The 20,387-nt window shown below is 41.8% G+C and overlaps 1 protein-coding gene across 19 annotated transcripts in view; it reads right to left on the reverse strand.

Moving 5' to 3' along the window:
- Positions 1-20,387, reverse strand: part of ADGRL3 (adhesion G protein-coupled receptor L3) — a 487,951-nt gene that overhangs the window by 251,502 nt on the left and 216,062 nt on the right. For 18 of the 19 annotated variants that reach the window (XR_015803337.1, XR_015803335.1, XR_015803336.1 and 15 more), the window contains 2 exons: positions 10,694-10,714; positions 9,736-9,949 (listed from right to left, as the gene is read on the reverse strand). Coding sequence is in view for 16 of the 19 variants with exons in the window: in XM_088164024.1 (XP_088020150.1) it covers positions 9,736-9,949; positions 10,694-10,714 (235 nt within the window). In the remaining 3 variants the exon portion in view is untranslated. The remainder of the gene's footprint in view (positions 1-9,735; positions 9,950-10,693; positions 10,715-20,387) is intronic. The other variant, XM_088164015.1, reaches the window with a different exon arrangement.

Below are 20,387 nucleotides of genomic sequence, written 5' to 3' on the forward strand. Positions count from 1 at the left end.
TACAACAAAACCTTCATCTTCTTTCCCTCCCTTTACTCTATTTTATGGAGTACTTTCGGTTTTTAAATAATTGTCAAGTGTTTACAACTTTAGTTTCCCTTCAGCCACCTACAGGCATAGAAGACTTCCCCCCAAATCAGCAGACACAGGGGAAGGAGTGATTATGATGCTTGGCTCCCCAATCCACGTGGTTTGCAGCAAAGTAGGTGGTGGGTGAGTTGCCCTTAGGTCCCCTTGACTTCCAGTGATTTGATGAGGTGAACCACTGGGTGGCTTTTACCACCTGGATGCCATCCAGGCCACAAAAATGAGAAGAGACCTCTCTCTGCAGAGATTTCCTGGAAGGCTTCTGCCTCCACGCTGGCTTCAGACATCTCTTGTCACATGCACAGCTACACAGGCACCAAAGTGTTCTCTGGATTGCAGCCCACCACGGCAGGCACTACCCTGCATTGTTTGGTGCCTGGCTTTAACTCTTTCCATCTAGCTACAAGTGCAGCTAATCAAACAAAATTGATTTTCCAGAGCTCCGACTAATCCACTGCACTGAAGGTGACCTATATTCTTTGTGTGCGTACATCATTAAGGGGTTCGGGGTTTTTTTTAAGGTATCTTGGATATTAGATACCTGTCTTCAGCTGTCAGCAACCTTGCCAATAATTGAAAAGAGTGTCAAGGTGCACTTCAGACACTGACAGGCTTGGGTATTTTTAAAGACGTCTTCTTTGCTCCCTGAAATATCAATGATGACGATGACTGATCTGCATTTGTACGTGAGATGTTCCATGATCCATGGGAAAATCACTTGACATGTCAACTTGAGCACACTTCCAGTCCACCAACATCTGTGACAAGGTTATAGTGCTCCACTGTGTGTGACTAAGACCCTGGATGCCTGTAACAAGTATTTACACTTTTCCCAGAACTAACCTTGCTCCCTCCACCCTAATGGACGCTGACATTTTACTCCACACATTTGCTAGCATCAAGGACCAGACTTTCCATCAGTACTAGTTGGCACCACTGCAATTATTTAAGTGGAACAATATGTTCCAAGCAAGCAAGACAAATAATAATTTACCAGGAGCAAAGCAGGCCTTTTGGGGAAGGACGCAATTGTATTTATGTGGGTGTAATGCTCTTGAGTCAAAAGGGACATTCTGTGTAATTCAAAGCCACTTGGGAAAAGGAGGAGTGGAAGCAGGCTTTACAGAGAGAAATTACCTCAAACTCTCAGATTTATCACAATTTTTTTCTCCCTCTTCTGTCCTTTTGGGTTTGCCTAAAAATGAAGGGTATTCAGGGAGAACAAGAACCTTCACACACTTATAACAAAAATCCATACCAACTCCTATAAGAAGAAATGTCTGAAAGATCATCACGTTCTCCCTTGGAGAACAGAAAGGTTAGAAGCCATATGACAAATGAATACAAGCTAAGGAACAGAAATGGCAAAGGTTGCTTGGATGCCTCCGTCTCCACAGTGAGGAAGGATGGCAATGAAATTAAGACCTAACATTAATTTTTGACACAGTAAGCTATTATCCTGCATGACTTAGAGCTCCCAGAAGTCACCATGACCAGGGACTTAACCAGACTCAGAAAGGATTTGACCATTTATACAGATAGCAAAAATATACAATTAGAATTACGGTTGAAAATCTAGAAAGGATATTAAAAATCTTGGGCATTGGAGTGAAAGGCCATCTCTAACTATGAAGGATCAAGAACAAAACAGGCATGGGACTGGCAGAGATAGTTCCTGCCCACTATGGGATGCCACACCCTGCCCTGAGGGAGGCATGACTGGGCACAGGGGCAAACTAGTGACCCTGTGGGGAAACTCTATTCCCATTCTGGCATCTTTCCTTCTGGCCAGCTCAAAATCCTCCCTTCTTCTCTTGCATTAGTTTTATAGTTCTCTATTGTTTGTTGCCCATAACTCAGTCCTCCATTTCTCACAGTGTCTCTGTGATAAAGTTTTTCCCTTCCTTGTCACCAGCCCTACTCTGGGTAAAAGCATGTAATATACTGCCTGCTACCAACTGCAACTCTCGGTAACAGACTGAATGCTGAGGCCATAATTCAGTCTGGAGACTCCACTACTGCCCATAAACCACTCCCTGTCTCCCAGTTTACGATGTCAGCAGGACTCAGGCTGAATTAAGGCTTCTACTCAATATAACTGACACCAATGTATTATCTTATACATAATGCATAGAAGATGGCTCTAATCAAATTCCATATCCTGCCCTTTCTTTACATCACAAATGTGGCCTGGCATTTCTTATGCACTCCACTTACTGATACATAAAATCCTTCTGCTGAATTACAATGGGCAGCAAAACCTGTTCTTGGGTCACAGCTTCCACTAACTGCCATTTCTTCCCTCCTTTTCCCAAAGAGGTTGAAATAAACTTCAGTTTATCCCTCTAACAAAAAGCACACCTAAAATTAAGGACCACATTGAACTGGTCATCCAGGAACGTCACCTGTTTCAGTCCATATTTTTGATGCTGGCAAGCAAATGTTTTGTGTCTAATTGACATCTTTTGCCTGTTTGCATTTGGTATCAGCAGAGTGATCACACAAAATGCAAAGCCACGCTGTGGATGCCAAAGTGCAAGTGTGCAGAGGTGAGGGAGGTCTGCAGGGAGCACTTCCAGCCCTGCAGAGAGGCACAGAAATCCCAGGCATACATACAAAGAGGGTGTGGTATGAGCCAGGGCTGGTTTTACACATCTTGGAACGGAATATGGAGTTCAAGCTCCAAAGAATCTACAAACGATGCAGTCAAAAATGTGCTGAATGAAAGCTTTGAAATGTCCTAGAGAATAGACAATCCCCTGTGTATAAACCCAATTTCGACCTCAGGCACAGACTAACTGAGCTCTTTTGTACATGAAGAAAGAAAGAAGCAAAAGAAAGTGATATAGATTACTTCAAAGCTCTTACCTCACAGCCCTTCAGACATTATTTCTAACCAGAAAACCAAGCAGAGAAGGAGTGTGCACACATCTTTCTAATCAAAAGAAATTTTTGCTTTGTTATCTTAAGATAGTCTAAGTCCACTTAGCCTGAACAAATCTTATAGACTATCTTGCAATGCTTTGCATAGATTTAAGCCTTGTGACAACAAGACCAAGCATCTGAAGGCCAATGCCTGCAACAGCCTCATATGACTGCCACATCCAGGTGGATGGAAGATGCAAGAAGACTGAGCAAGAGCATCTTGGATGTTTATCATTCAGCTATTTAGGTAATGGGCAGGAGGTGCCACAGGAAGCACACAGATGCCTGGCTTTAAACTTTGATCTTTGAGCACTTAGGTAATGCTTGCATGGTACAAAACCTGTTTCAGCAAAAGCAGAGAACAACACCCAAGAGCCTAAAGCTGCATCTTCCCTGAACACCCCTCTTGTAGTTCCAGGACTCTGCAGCCAGCAACACATCCATCCTTGCTCAGCCCTTCCTCCCACGTTAACAATTGAGCAGCTGCTCTCAAGTCTCAAACACTCAGAAGAAAAACAGATTACAGGAGTATGTTTCACAGAGGTCTTCTCCCACTGGCAAAGGGTACATGTGAAAGGCTGCCAAGGGCTGGCCAGTTCCTTCCCTCTGACAGGCTGGAGGTGGCCACTTTCACACTAGTGAAGTAATGGATGTAGCAATAAACCTGGATTTTTCCTGCATGGTTTTCAGCACATCATGTGTTCAGAGATTCCAAGGCCACTTCAAGATGTGATTTACCCAAGAGATTAACCTGTGTCTTCTCTTTGTCAGTTAAGGCCGGGGTTGGGGGAGAACTGGCAAGAAACAAAACAAAATACTGTGAAAAACTGAAACTTAGAGAACAGCAAAGACCAATTCCTCCAACATGCCCACATCAAGGAGACCTTTCCCTCTGGCCACAAGGGCTGCCTGGTTGCATGTTGCTTTCTCAGCTCAAGTCTGGATTCTCCCAAATGGCAGTGCACTGGAGTCACAGGCTAAGAGCAACCAAAACCCAACGGCCACAGCATAATACAACTACTTATTTATTTATTTTAAGTGTAGTGTTTTATAGCTGGCCACAGATACCAAGTGGTACCCAGGGAGGCCTAAAGCACTGTTTTTGATCTACAGAGCCTTCCATGGTTTGGAACCTAATTACCTTCAGAAGCTACTGCCTCCTCCTCATGTGTTACCATAGCAGCTGCAATCATCTGAGATATTTGAGCTGGCAAACTCTGATTTCTTAGGGTACCAGGGCAATTCCAACGAGCTGTCATTTTAAGAATTTACTCCGACATCATTTTCAGGAAAGGAAGAGGTAGGATAAATTAAGACTGTGTAGGCTAGGAAGTAGCAACCTATTTTAGGGTGATTCAACAGCCCAGTGCACAAAACCCCACTAGGACTAACTGTTGTTGTTTAGTTATTTTTTTATTTTTTTCCCTGTCTTAGTAGTACAGCATATGGGCCCTTGTCCCAGGGTCAAGGCTCAGGTGAGATTCACAGAATTCCCTTCATTTTAATATCTTTCCACATGGTGAGAAAATAGATGATTTAACCAAGTGGTGAGGCTTGTTTTCTAACCTTTAAAATCAGAATACAGGGACTGTGAGTTTCAGTATTCCCCATTGATTTTTTTTTGGTTACAAAAACTGTTTCACTGAAACATTAGTATTTTTCCATATTGATGCTTTTCACGTGGAGATCTCAAAGCGCCAGACTGAGGCTTCCCAGAAAGCCTAGCTTCCCATTGCAGTATCTCAGTCCTTCAGAAACGTACTTCTCAAGCCATCTGTGTGGTAACAAATTTAGAAAAATGAGTAGTATCTTGGCAGTCTTACCAAAATGTGCTCAGGATGCAGAGGAGGATGGTGGGGGGTTCCTACCAAATAGGGCATTCAGTATCTGAGTCAGAGGTGATGACAGCATCTAAGCAGGGGGCTGTTTTCTAAGAAATATGCCATTAATTTTGTAGAGCCTGACACAACTGCACTGCAGTTCAGCTGAAGCCATCCCTTTCAGTCCTGATGATGGCTTTGTCGGTACAGAGCCTCCAGGTCTGCAGCTCTCCTTGTCCTCTGCACCTTCCCCACTGCAACAAACTACTCAATATACAAGACTCCACAAGAACATCCCAAAACTAGTCTGTTCAAAACCAGTGGCCATTTTGTGAATGACCAATGTGAATGATCCTCTCTGTAAAATACAGGTAATCCTGCCCCTTTATTTCCCAATGCAAGTGCAGATCACTGACATTTGAGAAGTGTCTTGAAAATTGCAGGAGATGATAACATCAATAACAGCACGCCATGAAATGCAATATTATTACAATAATAATGGCCTTCATTTCAGACTCCCGCATTTTTCAGGTCATCAACCAAAAACATTAGCAAAACACAGCCCTTCAGGAGATGAAAAATCTTTGCAGCGTAATGCAAGCTGCTTCATTCAATTTATTTATTCTCCCCTATGCTGTGCAAAGTGGCTGCTACCATCCCTCCAACTACCAAGAGAATTGTGAGTGCCCCTTCTCACATAAAATGATTAAGCCCTCTGATGAAACTAAAGAGAAATCTGAGAGCATCTGACCACAGTCTTACATTCCTGCAGTCTTGCACTTTTTCTATTTTTTCCCTTTAAGTCTTGACCTGCAGTCTTCATCAATGATGTCAGCACTGAAACCACAGTGACAAGCCATGCAGATCCGACTGAAACTTTAAGGAAATTAGCTCAGCTAAGCTACTGCAGGCCCAGCAGGACATCTAGCACCTCCCAGCTGTGCCTCCCTTCAGGGGAGAAGAGAGGAGATAGCTGAGCAGCTTTCAGCAGCCCTCATCCCCAAGCCAGAAGTGGTAAGCGCAGCATACAAGAGCTCTGCATGGTTCTGCTGTGGCAAAAGGCAAACACTGCCTACTTTGCCAACTGGGCTCTCTGTGCTGTTGAGAGAGATGAGAGTTCCCCAGAAAGAGCCTTCCACATCTTCTAGGGCAGAAAGAATTCTGCTTTGATCTTGGGAACAACTGCTGAGACCTGTGAACGTTTCTGCCTCTCTTCTGCTCTGCCTGCTGGTTTTGTCATTTTGCCTCATTATTCCATCCCTCCTTTCCTTCCCCCAGATTAAGAATAGCAGATGATGGCTGAGGTAGACAAGGATCTGAAAAGCAAAGGGAAAGCCTTGCTCTTGCCTGTAGGGCAAAAAATAAAAGTGCTCTGTGTATGTGTATCTACATGTCAGGCACTTCCTACTGTTCCTACTTGGACTTCCCTCTCCCCACTGCCCTTTTTAACATCTGAGGTTAAAGTCTACGGAAAAGAACGTTCCAAACTTCAAAGTTAAATGCAAAGGTGGTATTGACAGCACAAAGTTCTGTGAACATACATGCAAAAACCTGATGCCCTCTTCTTCCTTCCCTTGCTTTCAACCCAGGATGCTTCCTTGGTGGGAAGCATCAACAGGAAATTCAAGAGAGCACACCAAAAACTATTTTTCTTTCCTTTTTTCTTTAGGGTTTTTTAATATATTAAACTGTGTTAACACTATGAAAACAAAGGCAACTCTTAAGGGAATAGGAGGCTACTTCTCCCTATTGTTCACAGAGAACCCTGGCTGTTGGAATGGATGATATGTTAATTTTGTGGCACAGTCGCTCAAGGGAGGACATAGCAAAGTCTCCCATGGTACAGTGCACACAATTTACAATGGGCATGGTTAGAATTTAATTATTTGTTACAGGCCTTGCAAAGATGCTTCTCCAAAGCAAACGTGCTACAAAATACATTTTTTTCTAAGCACTCACATCAGAAAAACTTCAGTTCATAAAGCACACTTTCTGAGCTGTTACAGACAACAGCTGCTCAGATGTTTGAAGGAGGAGCTGGCAAAATTAAAAAAAAAATAACTAACATAGGCCTCAGAGATTTAAAGTCCTATAAAATACCTCCCTACAAGCTGTTTTTACTTCAAGCAGTACTCCCAAGATTGTAGAGAGTTTAAGGGCAATACTTGCAGCAAGAACTCCTTGTGTTCCCTCTGCTTAGGGGGCTCCACAAACACACCATAAGATTTATGCCTTTCCCTTTCAAAATAACCTACATAGTCATCTGCAAAAATTAATTTATATAAGCATACAGAAGAAAGGAACATGTCAGCTCAGGCTGTTGGTTTTTGGCTTTTTTTTCCAGGTTTTTTTTTCGGTGGGAGTAGGCTGGGGGAGCAATCACTAATCTCTACCATAAATCTGCTCACTCACAGCCTGAGCTCACACACTAACACCACCTCTGTCTCACGCACACTTTCCTTCCCATCTTTCCCTCTCTCCCTCCCCACAGCCAGGCCGGAATGTGTCTGAGTTGGCTGTGCAGTGTTGCTGATTAAAATCTGCCAGTAGTGAGACTACTTATTACCAAGCCTACAAGGGGACTGTGTATTTATGAGTGCAATAATTAATCAATGCATAATAAGCACACACTGCACATACCACTTTTCTTTCCATACACAGACAGCTTCAATTGCCATGCAGGTTTCACTGTCATGACAATCTTCAGGTCCCAGTAGCTGCTCCCCCACCCTGCAGCATTAACAAAGACAAGCTCACTATGTTAGAGCCTGCATTAATCTGCAAACCCACCCAAATACTGCCAAATTGATTAATTTTGCAGGTAGAGGTTTTCAGAAGAAAATGCCATAGTTAGTGCCACAACTACTAGGCTGTCACAATTTTCCTTTTAAACTCCTTTTTTGAGAGGCTCAGCTGTAAAGTGTACTCAGAGCTGTGAGCTGACAGACTGGTTTGCATCTTAAGAACATATTTCATTTTAATGGCTTTATTTTTAAATTGTTTCAACTCTTTGAATTAATGGAGATTTCAAAAAAGAAATGAGACTGACAAAAATGCAAAGTAGAATATTTTCTCCTTTTTTTACCTGTCTTTTTACATCAGGCTACAATTATTTTCAAGAAACTCAATAGTACCCAATAACAGGACACCTTTTCCTCCCTTCAGTGTCCATCCTCTCCAGCACCACTTTCTGCCCAAACAGAAGAACAGACATGCTTTGCTCCATAGATGAGCTTCCATGCTAACTCTCTGCTAAGCCATTTGAGCCTGCACTAATGATACCTGGAGATAAGTAATCACCAGAAGTTTCCATTGCAGTGCCACAGGCACAGAAGACGATTATGTGCCCTCCCTGACCCAAAAGCCAAAGTTCATTGCAGACTTGCTACATGTAGGGACTGACCAGAAGGTTGCAGAGCTCTGCATTTGGCTCTGCAGCTGCTGCCTGGAGGACATTAATGCATATATATCTAAAAATATTAATACTTTGTACTCTGTAACGGGCCACAGAGGAGACGACATGGCTTTATTCTGCCAATATGCAGAGGATTAAGGGTTTCTGCTTGAAGCCACTAACAACCTGAACAGGAGAATTACAGTAATTCCACTAAAACCACACCAAATCCAAGGGACTGGCTGATGGCACGTTGTTACCCTTCCTACTTCTCTTGCAAATGTCAGCTGGCACAGCCCTGTAAACAAGACTTCAACCAGCTAGGCAAGGAAGTCCAACATAAAGAATGGTTTTAGAGGAGCTACATGCAGCAGTGGGGACATTTCTCACGAGACTTTTCAACATTTTGAGACCTAAATACTCAACATGGACCAGTTTCTTCAAGGGAAGTAAAAAAAAAAGCAGTTAGCATGTGAAACACAGCTTAAACTCATGCTGCTCACACCAGTCCATTTTAGTGCAAAGCATTTCACAGCAAACAACAGCAAGATACTCCATTAAAACCCTGCACTGCTCTAAGCCATGAGGTCACTGTTAGGACCCAAACACTGTTGTCATGACGTCAATTAGCAACACTTTGCCTATGCCAATGCCATTATTAATACCTTGAAATACTAATCTCTATTTCTAATTAACAGTCAAATGCATTAAATAATTATTCATGTATTAGGAATGTATTACGGAATTCAATTACACATTGAGAGCTGTGACTTATGAATGCTTCCCACAACACCACTTGTGCCAGAAAATATCCTTAAAAATTCAGCAGCATTTAAGAGGCTTTTCATAACCAAGACACCTCTAGGTTGGAATAAACTGTTAGGCCCTGGCTCTGCAAGCCAGACAGGAGTCTGTCTGCATGTCTGACTGTATTCTCAGTTACCATTTCCAAATGCAGCAGCCACACTTAACAGCTACAGTTATTAAACAGAAATTTAGCAATTCATCAATGAGAATACCAATGCTTGACTGGAAATTCAGATCTTCCCTAAAACTAAGCCTGGCAACACAAGGAAGGATGCAAACGCCTCTTTGTGTTTTGAGAACTGTAACTGTTATTCTGAACACAAAATATTGATTGTTTCAAGGAGATTACTGGCCTTCTGTTTGAACACAGCACAAAAACTAGTGAATATGCATTTTGAGAAAGATTTCACTTCCACATTCATTAAGAGCCTTGATATTTAGGTATTTCAGAGGGAAAACTGGGACACAGTGAGAATCAAGATGACTGATGAGCAGCACTTACAGGAAATGTTATTTATATTGCGTGATTCTAAACCAACTCGGTTAAACCCACAGTTTAGCAGTGATAGCTGTAATTCTGTGCACATACATCCAGACTAAGTACCTGCATTTTCTCTTGCAAACACACACACAAACTGGTGTGTGCACTCCGGATTAAAAAAAAACCAACAGTCAGCAAACAAAGAATATTAAATACTATACCTTTGAGTCATAATCTTATAGGCATCTGGCAGATAACAGCGGATATTCTCCATCTGAGCAGGATCAGAGTCACAGATTTTATCATCAGTCCTGCCGTAGTTGGCACTTTCAATCATGATCACATCTGTTCCCGGGCAGCGCAGCTCGATGGGGTAACTCTCGCAGGACAGCTCCCTTCGGACCACAGCCATGGGCACTGGGGCACGGCTGAAAGCTGCAAGGATTAACACAGAAACACGGTCAACACCGACTTCCCACACCGAGGCTAAAATTAAAAGCGGGATCACGCTCAGCAGCAGCTTTTACCCTTATGCTGTGCTGAGATAGCTTCAGTACCATTCAGATAAGATCGGCAGGAACGGGTCCGCTCGCTGGCTTGCTGGCTGCCCAGAAAAATCACTTCTCCACTCAGTGGCTTGATTTTCTCATTTTAAAAACGAGTTATAGATCCCTTTTATCTAGGGCTTTAGAAATTCCTTACTGAAACAGGTAAATAGCAACTATGGCATTGCTATTATTTCTACTTACCAGGTGAAAAACTAGTTGGCTTTGATATATAAAATTACAGTCCTGCACTGTACTTGAACAAGCAAAGAACATTTTATGACAACAAGCAACCCAAGCACCGGGATCCCACCTGCTCAGCAAGATTGCACCTGTCCTACAGCAGATGTAATAACATCTGTATTGCTCCTGGTCCTTTTCTTAGCCCTCAGAAAAAGTGATCCTAGTGAGCCTAATGCAGGCTTTTGCTGTAGCCTGCAGCATGCCAGGGGATGGCCTGCAGGTTTTGGCAAGCATCCCAAAGTTTGGGCCCTGCAGTGATACTTTCCATGGAAAGGCCAATTTATGGGATACCAGATGATTTAAGTTCAGTCTTAGCTTTGCATTGGATCTGCCTAGACAGTCAAATAGCTGGCAAATACTTGTGAAATTAAAGAGCTCTCAGAAATCTTACCTGTTTTAAAAGAAATCCAGGCTACAGTTTGCAAAAGAAAAAAAAAGAAACACACTTTGAGATGCCTTGAAAACAAAGCCCTAAAGTATTAGTAAACAATGTCACTTGACAACAAGCAATTGTATTTCCCATCTTTACAGCCTCTTTGATCCAAAGATCTTAAACAGCTTGACGAATATGAATATATTAATCCCCGAATATTCACATGAAGTAGCTACACATTGTCTTTCTCAATTCAGCCACAGAAGGGTTTTGCAGCTTCCAGAAGACCTCATGGGAAATCCATGGTTATGCTAGGAACCAAATACTTGTTTCCCAGCCTAGCACACCAGTCACAAGCTGAAATAAAAGCCAACTCCTTTCCTCCTTTATTACACAAGAATGAAAACTCACCCCCACCAAAAAGGTTTCCAGATGTAGGGATGATGTGCCCTCCCTTCTACATTTGTACACTTCCAACCATAAAACTCAACATACAACCCAAGCCTGTCTCTGTGTGATGGTGACAGAGGTTTAAGCCTCCAGTAAATCCATGGCCCATCTGATACCAGGCATCTTCCAACAACTCCCCTTCCTCCTGGCCTCATTATAAGAGCACCAAAATACCTTCCCCCTAAACCAAAAATCCCATCCAATGTTCTGCTGTTTATTCCATAAAACTTCCTCATGGTACACACAAACCATAAGTTTGCTTATGGAAAATAAAAGTATGTTGATGTTTCTCAGAATACCATTTTGACCATACCAAGCCCTGTCTGTCTGGTAGCAATCCAACACATTGACTTCCATGAATCCTTCTATTATTGTCAGCTGTCTCATTTATGTATCACTGGACAGATTCTCAGATTCCAACTTCTGTACATCTGCAGGGATTACTTTGATATCAGACCCTCCCTGGACTAATTGCCAAACTCCCAAGACAGACATGTTCTTATTCTTGAATAATAGCTTGCACAATTAGCACAGCTTTAGGGTTTGGATCACTTGAGATGTCCTCCTTCCCTGAGACTGGAGAAACAGTTTTGCCCTGGGCTCATATTGCACCATGCATTTGTGTAATGCAATACATTCTCACTGCCACCAACTTCTCCTGTTACAAGAGGAGGAAAATGAGGAGGACAAGCACGAACCTCTAAGGAGCACTGCCTCATTCTTACCCTTGGCTTGACACCACCAGTCAAGGAGAGTGGAGGAAGGATGGGACACTGTTAGAGACAACATTTGATAGAAGACATAAGCCAGCCAGAAAGGCAGAGTCAGCAGAGCCCAGCAATTTCAGCCTGCCCAACAAACACCTTCAAGAGGTATTAAATTTGCTCCCAGGGATCTGTCCACAGCAGCCTGCAGCAGGCCCTGCTCTGTCAAACTCTGGACTCTGTGGCAGAAGGCCAGTGCTGACCAAAAAACTTCTGATGCCAGGATTCTGATTTTGGAGAAGAGCTGTGGCAAGCTCTCCTCTCAAGCCTGTTCTGTGCTAAACCTGAGCAGATTGGTGACATGGGAGGCAGAAGGTTTCTAGCAGCTTTTGGCAGAATGCTGAGGCCAAGGGCCCTCCCTCCTCCTGCCATGTGCTTAGATGACTCCTGTTAACTGCCAAAAAAATGACAAAATGAGGTTTACAGGCAATATTAGCTGTTTGGAGCTATGGTTTGGCCCAGTCCTTGGGCAATTTGGATCTCTTTTCCTTGGAAGGTTAACACAGGCTATACAAAGGGCAAAGAGAGTTGTTAATACTACTTTACTTCTTTCAGTTCCCACTACAGAATACAAAACTTCTGAGCCACGCGATTCAGAAAGTATACTTTTGCTCTTAATGCCTATGTTTTGGTTTGTTTTTTTCTTTTTTTTTTTTTTTTTTAGTAACTATTCTATATCAAAGAAAGAAATTAAACACATGAGGGCTGAGGAAAATCCTGCTTAAAAATCACAAAAATTAAATGCCTGAGAATTCACTCATACAAACTTGGTGTATTTGTCAAACAGTAATACTGTACAAATGCAGCTAACCTTAACTCTTGTCTTATGCTGGAAATAAGACATTAAGAATTACTAGCAGCAAGTTACAAAACCATTAAAGATATTTCTCTACCTCAAATGAGAACACATTTCTAGTATCATGGGTGTGTCTCCTGTACATGAGAATTCACAGCATTGATCTACTAAAACTTCATGCGTATCAGTTCCAAGGATGCCCCCAAAATAGCAGCTCATGTACTACTCTCCAGTAAAGAATCTCTGGACGGATGCAGACATTTCTAGATTCAGCTTTAAAGTTCCTGGAATTCGCCTTTTTGCTTTTCACATAATCACTTGACTGCTTGCTGTAAGGACAGCTTTCACTTTAGACATCTTCCTGTGGTATCATGGAGTCAACATTTACATTTATTTTCTGGATAAAAAGCATAAAAAATTTAACACCCTGGAAAAACTAGAAGCAGCTGAATACTGTAATACAGCATGCTCTGCTATCGTGCTTTCTCCTAAAGCAATAGGCACATGTTTTCCATCCTGCCATTGTCCACCAAATCACTCGCTCTGCATGGCTTTTTTTTCTACTCCAGTATCTGCAATAAATACTGCGAAGGGAGATTAGAGGCTGGCTGTTTATCTCCTTGTAAACACATTTTTTGTTGTTGTGTCCCTATATGATAATCTTACTTAATCATTTTTACTGGTTTTCCTGTAAGGAGCAAAGACGTTTTGCTTTTTGCTGTGAAACAAGATACATCAAAGCCCATCTGTGAAATACACAGCACGATTGTATTAATTCATTAATACACTTCTCTCTTCTTTGAGCAGCTCCCTATCTTCGCAGTCTCTCATTGAGCTCCTTATTTAATTTCCTAAATAAGTGACCTAATTGTTGGCTTGAAGTCAAGAGGAGCTGATGGCTGCTCACTACTTTGAAAAACAGGTGTCTTTTTCCAGGATTCTGTGTGCAGACAGCCAACCAAATACAGAACTTAAAGAGAGTGTTTTTCAAATTCTTTAACGTTTAAATGTGTGCCAACTTGAGTTTTTTAAGTGCAGCCATTTGGTGGAAAATAATCCTCCTGAGCTTCTGCAGGGCAAAATGAGAGCGGAGGGTGAAAAGGCAACAGATAATGACAGGATTTTATCTGGGCGATTTAGAACTCCTTTGTCTCTGCTAATTTCAGGAGCTGGAAAATTAAGTAAGTCATCAAAATCTTGTGCTTTTTCTCCCCCTCGCTTTTGACCTCAGAACATAATTGCCTCTTGTCATGCCTGCAGGGCACGGGCTTGTAGTTATCACTGTGTGCTTAATCAAATGCCGAAATAGCCTTTAAATTACGTGTCTCCTTGGCTGCTAGAGACTTGTTGAGCTCTGTTACATTTAGAGGCATGATGGTAGTAGATGTACTTTTAAAAGAAAAGTGTGGGTTGATGCTTTTAATTAGGTTTTATATGCAATTTTTCCAGCAAAATCATGTTCTGGCTCAGAATTTTCAGAGCGAAATTTCAGTGCATATTTAAGGGCCGTGAAACAAAAGCTGGAATTGTAGAGATAATTATTTTCACAAGCTCTGTATATGATTTGGTCTGCCCAGCTAAGTATCAGACTTACTGTTCCCAAGTGCAAACAGAGCATGCTGGGGGAAGAGGTTTCCTAGTAATTTGGAAGAATGCTTCTGTGTTTGTAATTTTGCAGTATTTAATACTCCCACAGTTCACCTTGGCTCTGTGGGGAAAAAAAAAACATAAAGTAATAATAAAAAAAGTCCCCCTCCCCTTATTCTCAAGCCTACTCAGGTGTGGGTAGGAGTGGAAATCCCTTTCAGTCAGTGAGTCAATGGCCTTTGTAGGGCTCACTCCACATTCTGAAGTGCTTTTCTAAACCAGGGCCCTACCTTTCCCTATCAGGATATAAAATCTCCTTAGTGCATTTGTTTGCAGCATGCAGACATTGCTCAGTATTTCTTCTCTCTCTTGTCCTTAATCCAAATTATGTCTGGCCTCTGATCCCAAGAACAATATCAGTAGCAAGCAAAAGCTTGGGTTAACGATGGTGACAACAAACATTTCTCAAGCATCCAATACTCCAATTTCACAGTATTTTCACAAATATCAACAAAGTTCTGACAAGCTTAAAATAGCTTGGTTGGTCCAAAGTTCTCTGAAATCTTATGATTAATATGCAAATATTAAAATACCATTTTTTCTCTCCAGTTTCTCTACGGATGCTGACAATTAAAAAAACCCAATCCAAAACAAAACAGCTTGGTCTTTTCTAGAGGGACAGGGTGGAAAAGCATTTCTTCTACTCTCAGCCTGCAGTGGGGTTAAAGAAAGGTGCATCCTACAGACAAAGGCTGGTGCCAAGACATTGCAGCAAATGCCTGCAACATCCATATCCAGCTCCCCCTGGAAGAAATGAAAACTGAAGAGAGCCAGTGTGGCCAAAGAGCTGAAGCCATCAGCAGTGCAAGGCTGGACAGTCCTGGTCCCCACTCCCAGCTCTGCCCTGATTGCTGTCTCATCTATCTAAATGGGAACATTATCTTATCTCCTCCATTAAGCACTCTCAAATCTGCCACGGAAAGGAAGAAGAGAATTGGATGTATCCTCAGAAAGTGAAGCATGTGGCTTCAGCTTGGTTTCCCCACATGAATCAAACACCCACATCCTCCTAGATCATCTTGAGCTTTCTTATTTTATAGATGATATCAAAAGCAATTTGCAACTTTCCTTTGGTCACCTTCACCTTGATCCCCCTTACCCAGCAAACAGCCAGCTATGGACTTCACAAACTGAAACAGCATCTTTTTACATGGTGGGATGGAGAATACAAAGAAAGAAGAGAAGCAGAAGGCTGGGCAACACCCCAGCCAAAGCAAGCAAAGAAAAGCTAAAAACCAGAAAATCCTCATATACTTCCCCATGCTGTTTATGTGGAGGTTGAGGTCAACTACCTTATGGTTCCATAAATTTCTTACTCTATCTCCATTATAACACACAAGGGGCATCTGCTAGGGATTTGCTCCCAGCTTTTATGAGTGAAAATAGTAGATGTTCATCTGTAAGGTTATAACTGATGCACTCCCCCACAATTAAAAGGATACACAGAAGTTTGTAGCAAACATAGAGAGGATTTTCTGTAGGGACTGCCAAAATTCACACACAATCAGTGAACTTTCTAAGGTGACACAACTATGGATACAAACAGGAGCACAAAAAACTCCAAAACCAAGCCAAGTCCTAAACTGAACATCTCTGAAGCAAGCCTGTCTCCATGCATAAGCCTCATGGAAAGCAGCTTTTATTTCCATGAGAGATCTCCTTCCACATTTCTAGGCACCCAAGATCTCAAAACAGTGATGGACAGACAATTGGACCTTTTCACCACCCTCTGGATGCCCAAAAAGCCCAGGGACAGCAGCGAGAGGATTAAGCACCAGACAGCTAAATCCTGGGCTAATTCTACTGCTGCTCACTCTTCATACCACCAATACTCCTCATCTCTTTGCCACGCTCAGCTGATAAACACCTTTATTCTCTCCCCCTACATTTCCAAACCCTTACTCCAAGTATGGAGAAGCTTTCCTTACGAGTAAGAAGCATTAGATTCTCTTAGAATGTCTCAGCAGCTTCCTAGAGAAGACAAAAGAAACCCACAGACAGTGGGCAAAGTATACTGTGGAAGATCACCAGAAAAAGACAACAACAGTGAAGTGGATGCATTTGCACCCAGGGATGAGTGTTCACCAGGGAAATCGGTCATTGCAAGGCCCTGGGAGAGAAGAAAATGAAGTGATAAAAGAACAAAACCACAGAATCAAGATGGTAGCTCTTACAATGGTAGAATGGAGGAGGTGGACAGGAGGAGGTGACTGAGGCACTGTGTGAAGACAGACTGAGCCAGGGAGACCCAAATCAGGGTCTCCTCCTGTGGGAGGAAGCAGTGCACCAGCAATACTGCACTTCCTTTCTGATTCTCCATTCCCACCCTCTGGCACTCATGGGCTGCTGCCTCATTAGTGAGTGATGGGAAACTCTCAGAACTGCAACAGACCTGCCTTTCAACAAGGCTTCATCCTCACCTATTTCCCCCTTATGGAGAGGTGAGCTCTACACTGGAGCAAGGCATCACCACCCTGCAGGCTGCTGAAGAGGCAGTGCTCTGGGCTAAGTCCACCTGCCAGGAGAGTGCTGGTGAAAGGAAAAGGGATCCTGGTTTCCTCCCCAAGACAAACCCTCCTATCTCCAGCCATGGCTCTGCTGCTGGATGTGCATCCAGCTCTGTGCTTGCTGCACCCCTCCATGGTGCAGGTCAACTCAATTAATTCACCAAGAAACCAAACCAGCATGGGGAGAAGGGAAAGGGGGGATTTCTATTGGGATGAGAGTGTGGAATCAGCTCAGAAAAGGTTAGCTCAGGTCATAGGAAGAAAGTGAAAGATTTTAGAAGGAAGGGAGGCTGAATTTAGAGTGCTTTTCAAAAATACATGACAACCTGCCTTCAAATCAGAGGTCAGAAGCACAGTCCCAGCCTGAGCTAAATGTCACTTTAATGAATTGAATTAAAGCAGAAGTAAGAAGTTGAGAACAACAGACAAATAAAACGTGCCCTCCAAGGGGATGTTGAATGCAAGTACATTAATATTTAGGCCACATCACAGGAAAAAAGCTATTCCCAAATATCTTCTCCTTTGCAGTGGATCATCCAATTTGTAATGAAAGGCACATTAGATACTTAGATACAAATGTTCTTTAAATTTACAGGTTTCCTCCATGTGAATTACCTTTCAAGCATAGGAAAGCTGTGCACAGACAGGGAAAGTGTCTGAGTTTAAAGCCCTGCACTGTAGTGTTTAATTTCTATAACCAACCCTTATGATAAACTTGCCCTCCAGCCTAACAGTGACATTATTAAAATATCTGGCTTTTATATCCCTAGTCTGCAACATTGAGACATTTGTATTCTTAATAAAGGAAGCATTAGGTTCTGAGCCACAGGGACCAGTCCTTTTTACAAATCCGTACACCTCATATTTCACTGGAGTCCTTAGTAAGGAAAAACATGCCACTTATTTCTTACCCACCTCAAAGTTATTGTTGTTACAGTAGGCACTCAACTGTCTTTAACCCACCCCCCCCCCCCCCCAAAAAAAAAACAAACATCAAAATCAGAGAAGCTTTGTCTCTGACATTGCTGAACAACCTTGGTATCTCAAATTTAATACAGCACAAATTAATGTGGTGAAGCAAGTAGGATTTGAGTAATAACAGAATTTGCCCCATTTCAAATTACTCCAGTGTAGATTTTAATTGTAGCCATTAGTAAGGTTAATTTTTTAATCTCATATAAAAACTTTTATAAACCACCATAACAGGTATAATTACAGAAGCAGTTAGATAAATAAGCATCAAGGGTTTAGCCTAAGAACATTAAGTAAAAAGAATCTGTTCATAATTTTCAGATTTCATACTATATCATAAGCTCATTTAAAATTATATTTTGTTTTTGTTCCCATTTAAAACACTAGCTTAAATTCCTACCCTTTCTAAAATAATGCAAAGCTAGAATAGCTTTCCTGTTACCAGCAGAGCTGATTTAGGTTTGCCATTAGAATGGGCTTCAGTAGGATTTAGTGGTGGCCCAGATGGATATTTCCCAAGTGTTCTTCTGCATCTTGTACCACAGTGAACTGGGAGGTGACAGCCCTGGGCTACAGGAAGCAGGATGAGGATAACTGAGGAGGCCAAGATACAAATACATTCTCAAAAGCTGGAGATAGTCTGCCATTGAAGATTAAATAAATCCCTAATTTGACTTTCATCTCACCATAGGAGAAAAAAAATGGGGGGAGGGTTGAGAAGAGGGGAAACCCAAACATAAAACCACACCAAAGTAACTAATCCACCTCAAGAAACAAAAAAGTCAGGAAGAGACCCAATGAACTCAGCAGGTTCAGCAATTCTTTTTGGGCTGTCAAAAATTAGACAGGTTGGATGTATTTGGAGCTTTGCTGAAGAACTGCAAATAATAGATTCCTACCAAGTAATACCTTCACAAAGTTAAAGTTTAATTTTGATTTACAGTTCCCTGAAAAGCCTCTGAAGGGGAACATTAAAGCTCCTGTAGAAATATCTGCATTATTACAGAAATGATGAACAGCAGAGTGAAGATTACTTTGTGCTGTTTACAGACTTGTTTATCAGAGCAGTAAATCTATTTTTAAGTTCATACTGCCTGAAAAGGAGAACTGTGTGAAATGTGAAGAACTGTCCAGAGGAAAAGACAGGGAGACAAAAAAGAAATTTCTACCAAAGTATTAGAACCTGTCACTCAAGTACCTGCAGAAAAATCTGGGGCCTCAAGTATTTACTATTTAAACCAATTGCTTTACATTTAAGGCCAAAAATGTCACCTTTAGCATTCATTTTACAAGAAGTTACCCAGACCTCAAAGACTATCCATCTCAAGGAAGTATTATGGCTAAATCAAAGATCATTAATAACTGATTTTTCTTTGTGTTTTAGCCATCACAGCTCCTTTGAGTCTCTGCCATAAATAGCAACAGGGAATTTGTTCTTTCCACTGGCCGTAACTGTAAAAGTTTTATATAGAAGTCTGAGACTACCTTAAGATCTTGACTTCTCAGAATTGCATTCCAGTATATTTTTTTTTTTATGTATATGCACTTCTTAAACTTCTAGAAAAGCATGATGTATATGAAACAGGCAAAATGGCAAGTGTAGTTTTCTGCATGGTAAAATGACATTTGGTATCCCGTACTGAACACACCTTAAAGGTCACCGATTTTTAGAAACCAATGGGTGCTTCCTACTGTAGATCACCTGTGAGTAATCTGCAAAGATGACCCGGTCCCTAGCTGCTGGATGAGGTTTTCCATAGCATGCCAGGAACACCAGCATGAGATCCAAGGCCCTTTTTTGCTGATGCACTAACGAGAATTACAAGTAGGCTGTGCCAAGCCGTTCTTTTCAGTCCTCTCAATCACGACTCCCCAAACTTTGTGACGATTACTCCCCCTCCTCCTTTAACCTCAAAATATCAAGATTTTCACCTTGAAGTTACCAGCAGCTTCAAAGAGCTTATCAGAAGCATTTACATTCATCTGAACAGTGGCCAACTTTATTTACTTGCCCTCAATCTTAAAAATAAAGAACAGTAGGAGAATTAAATTTGGGGAATGAACTGAAACATGCACACTTGCTCCAGGCGTAAATATATCTAAAGTAAAAGCAGATTTTCAAGGAATTCACATATTTTTGCATGTAATATCCTTTTCTCATCAGTAGAAAATAGCAAAACGTTAAAATTAATTAATTACCTCCAGAAAATGGTTCACCTTATAGGAAACACGACTATAATCTTGAGTGATAAAGTTTCCTATTGTGCTCACCTGCTCAAAACAAGCACTATGCCTAAGTATTAAGAACATCTAATATAACCTGTACAAATGTTGCTCCAGAAACATGATATAGCTAGACATGGGTGTGTGTAGATAAAATACTTAAATGCACACACAATACTGCCCTCATCTCAAGGTGAGTCACAAAAAAATAATTAAAAAAAAAAATCTGAAATAATGCTCAGCTCTAGGCTCCCAGAAACGCCGTGGAAGTACAAACTGCTCCCAGAAAAGTCATGTGAAAGGTGAGAGTTTCTGGGCTTTGTATTAGGGAGGGGATGCTACCCCGTGGTACC

The sequence above is a fragment of the Sturnus vulgaris genome, chromosome 4, assembly GCF_052056855.1.
Source record: "Sturnus vulgaris isolate bStuVul1 chromosome 4, bStuVul1.hap1, whole genome shotgun sequence".
NCBI lineage: Eukaryota > Metazoa > Chordata > Aves > Passeriformes > Sturnidae > Sturnus > Sturnus vulgaris.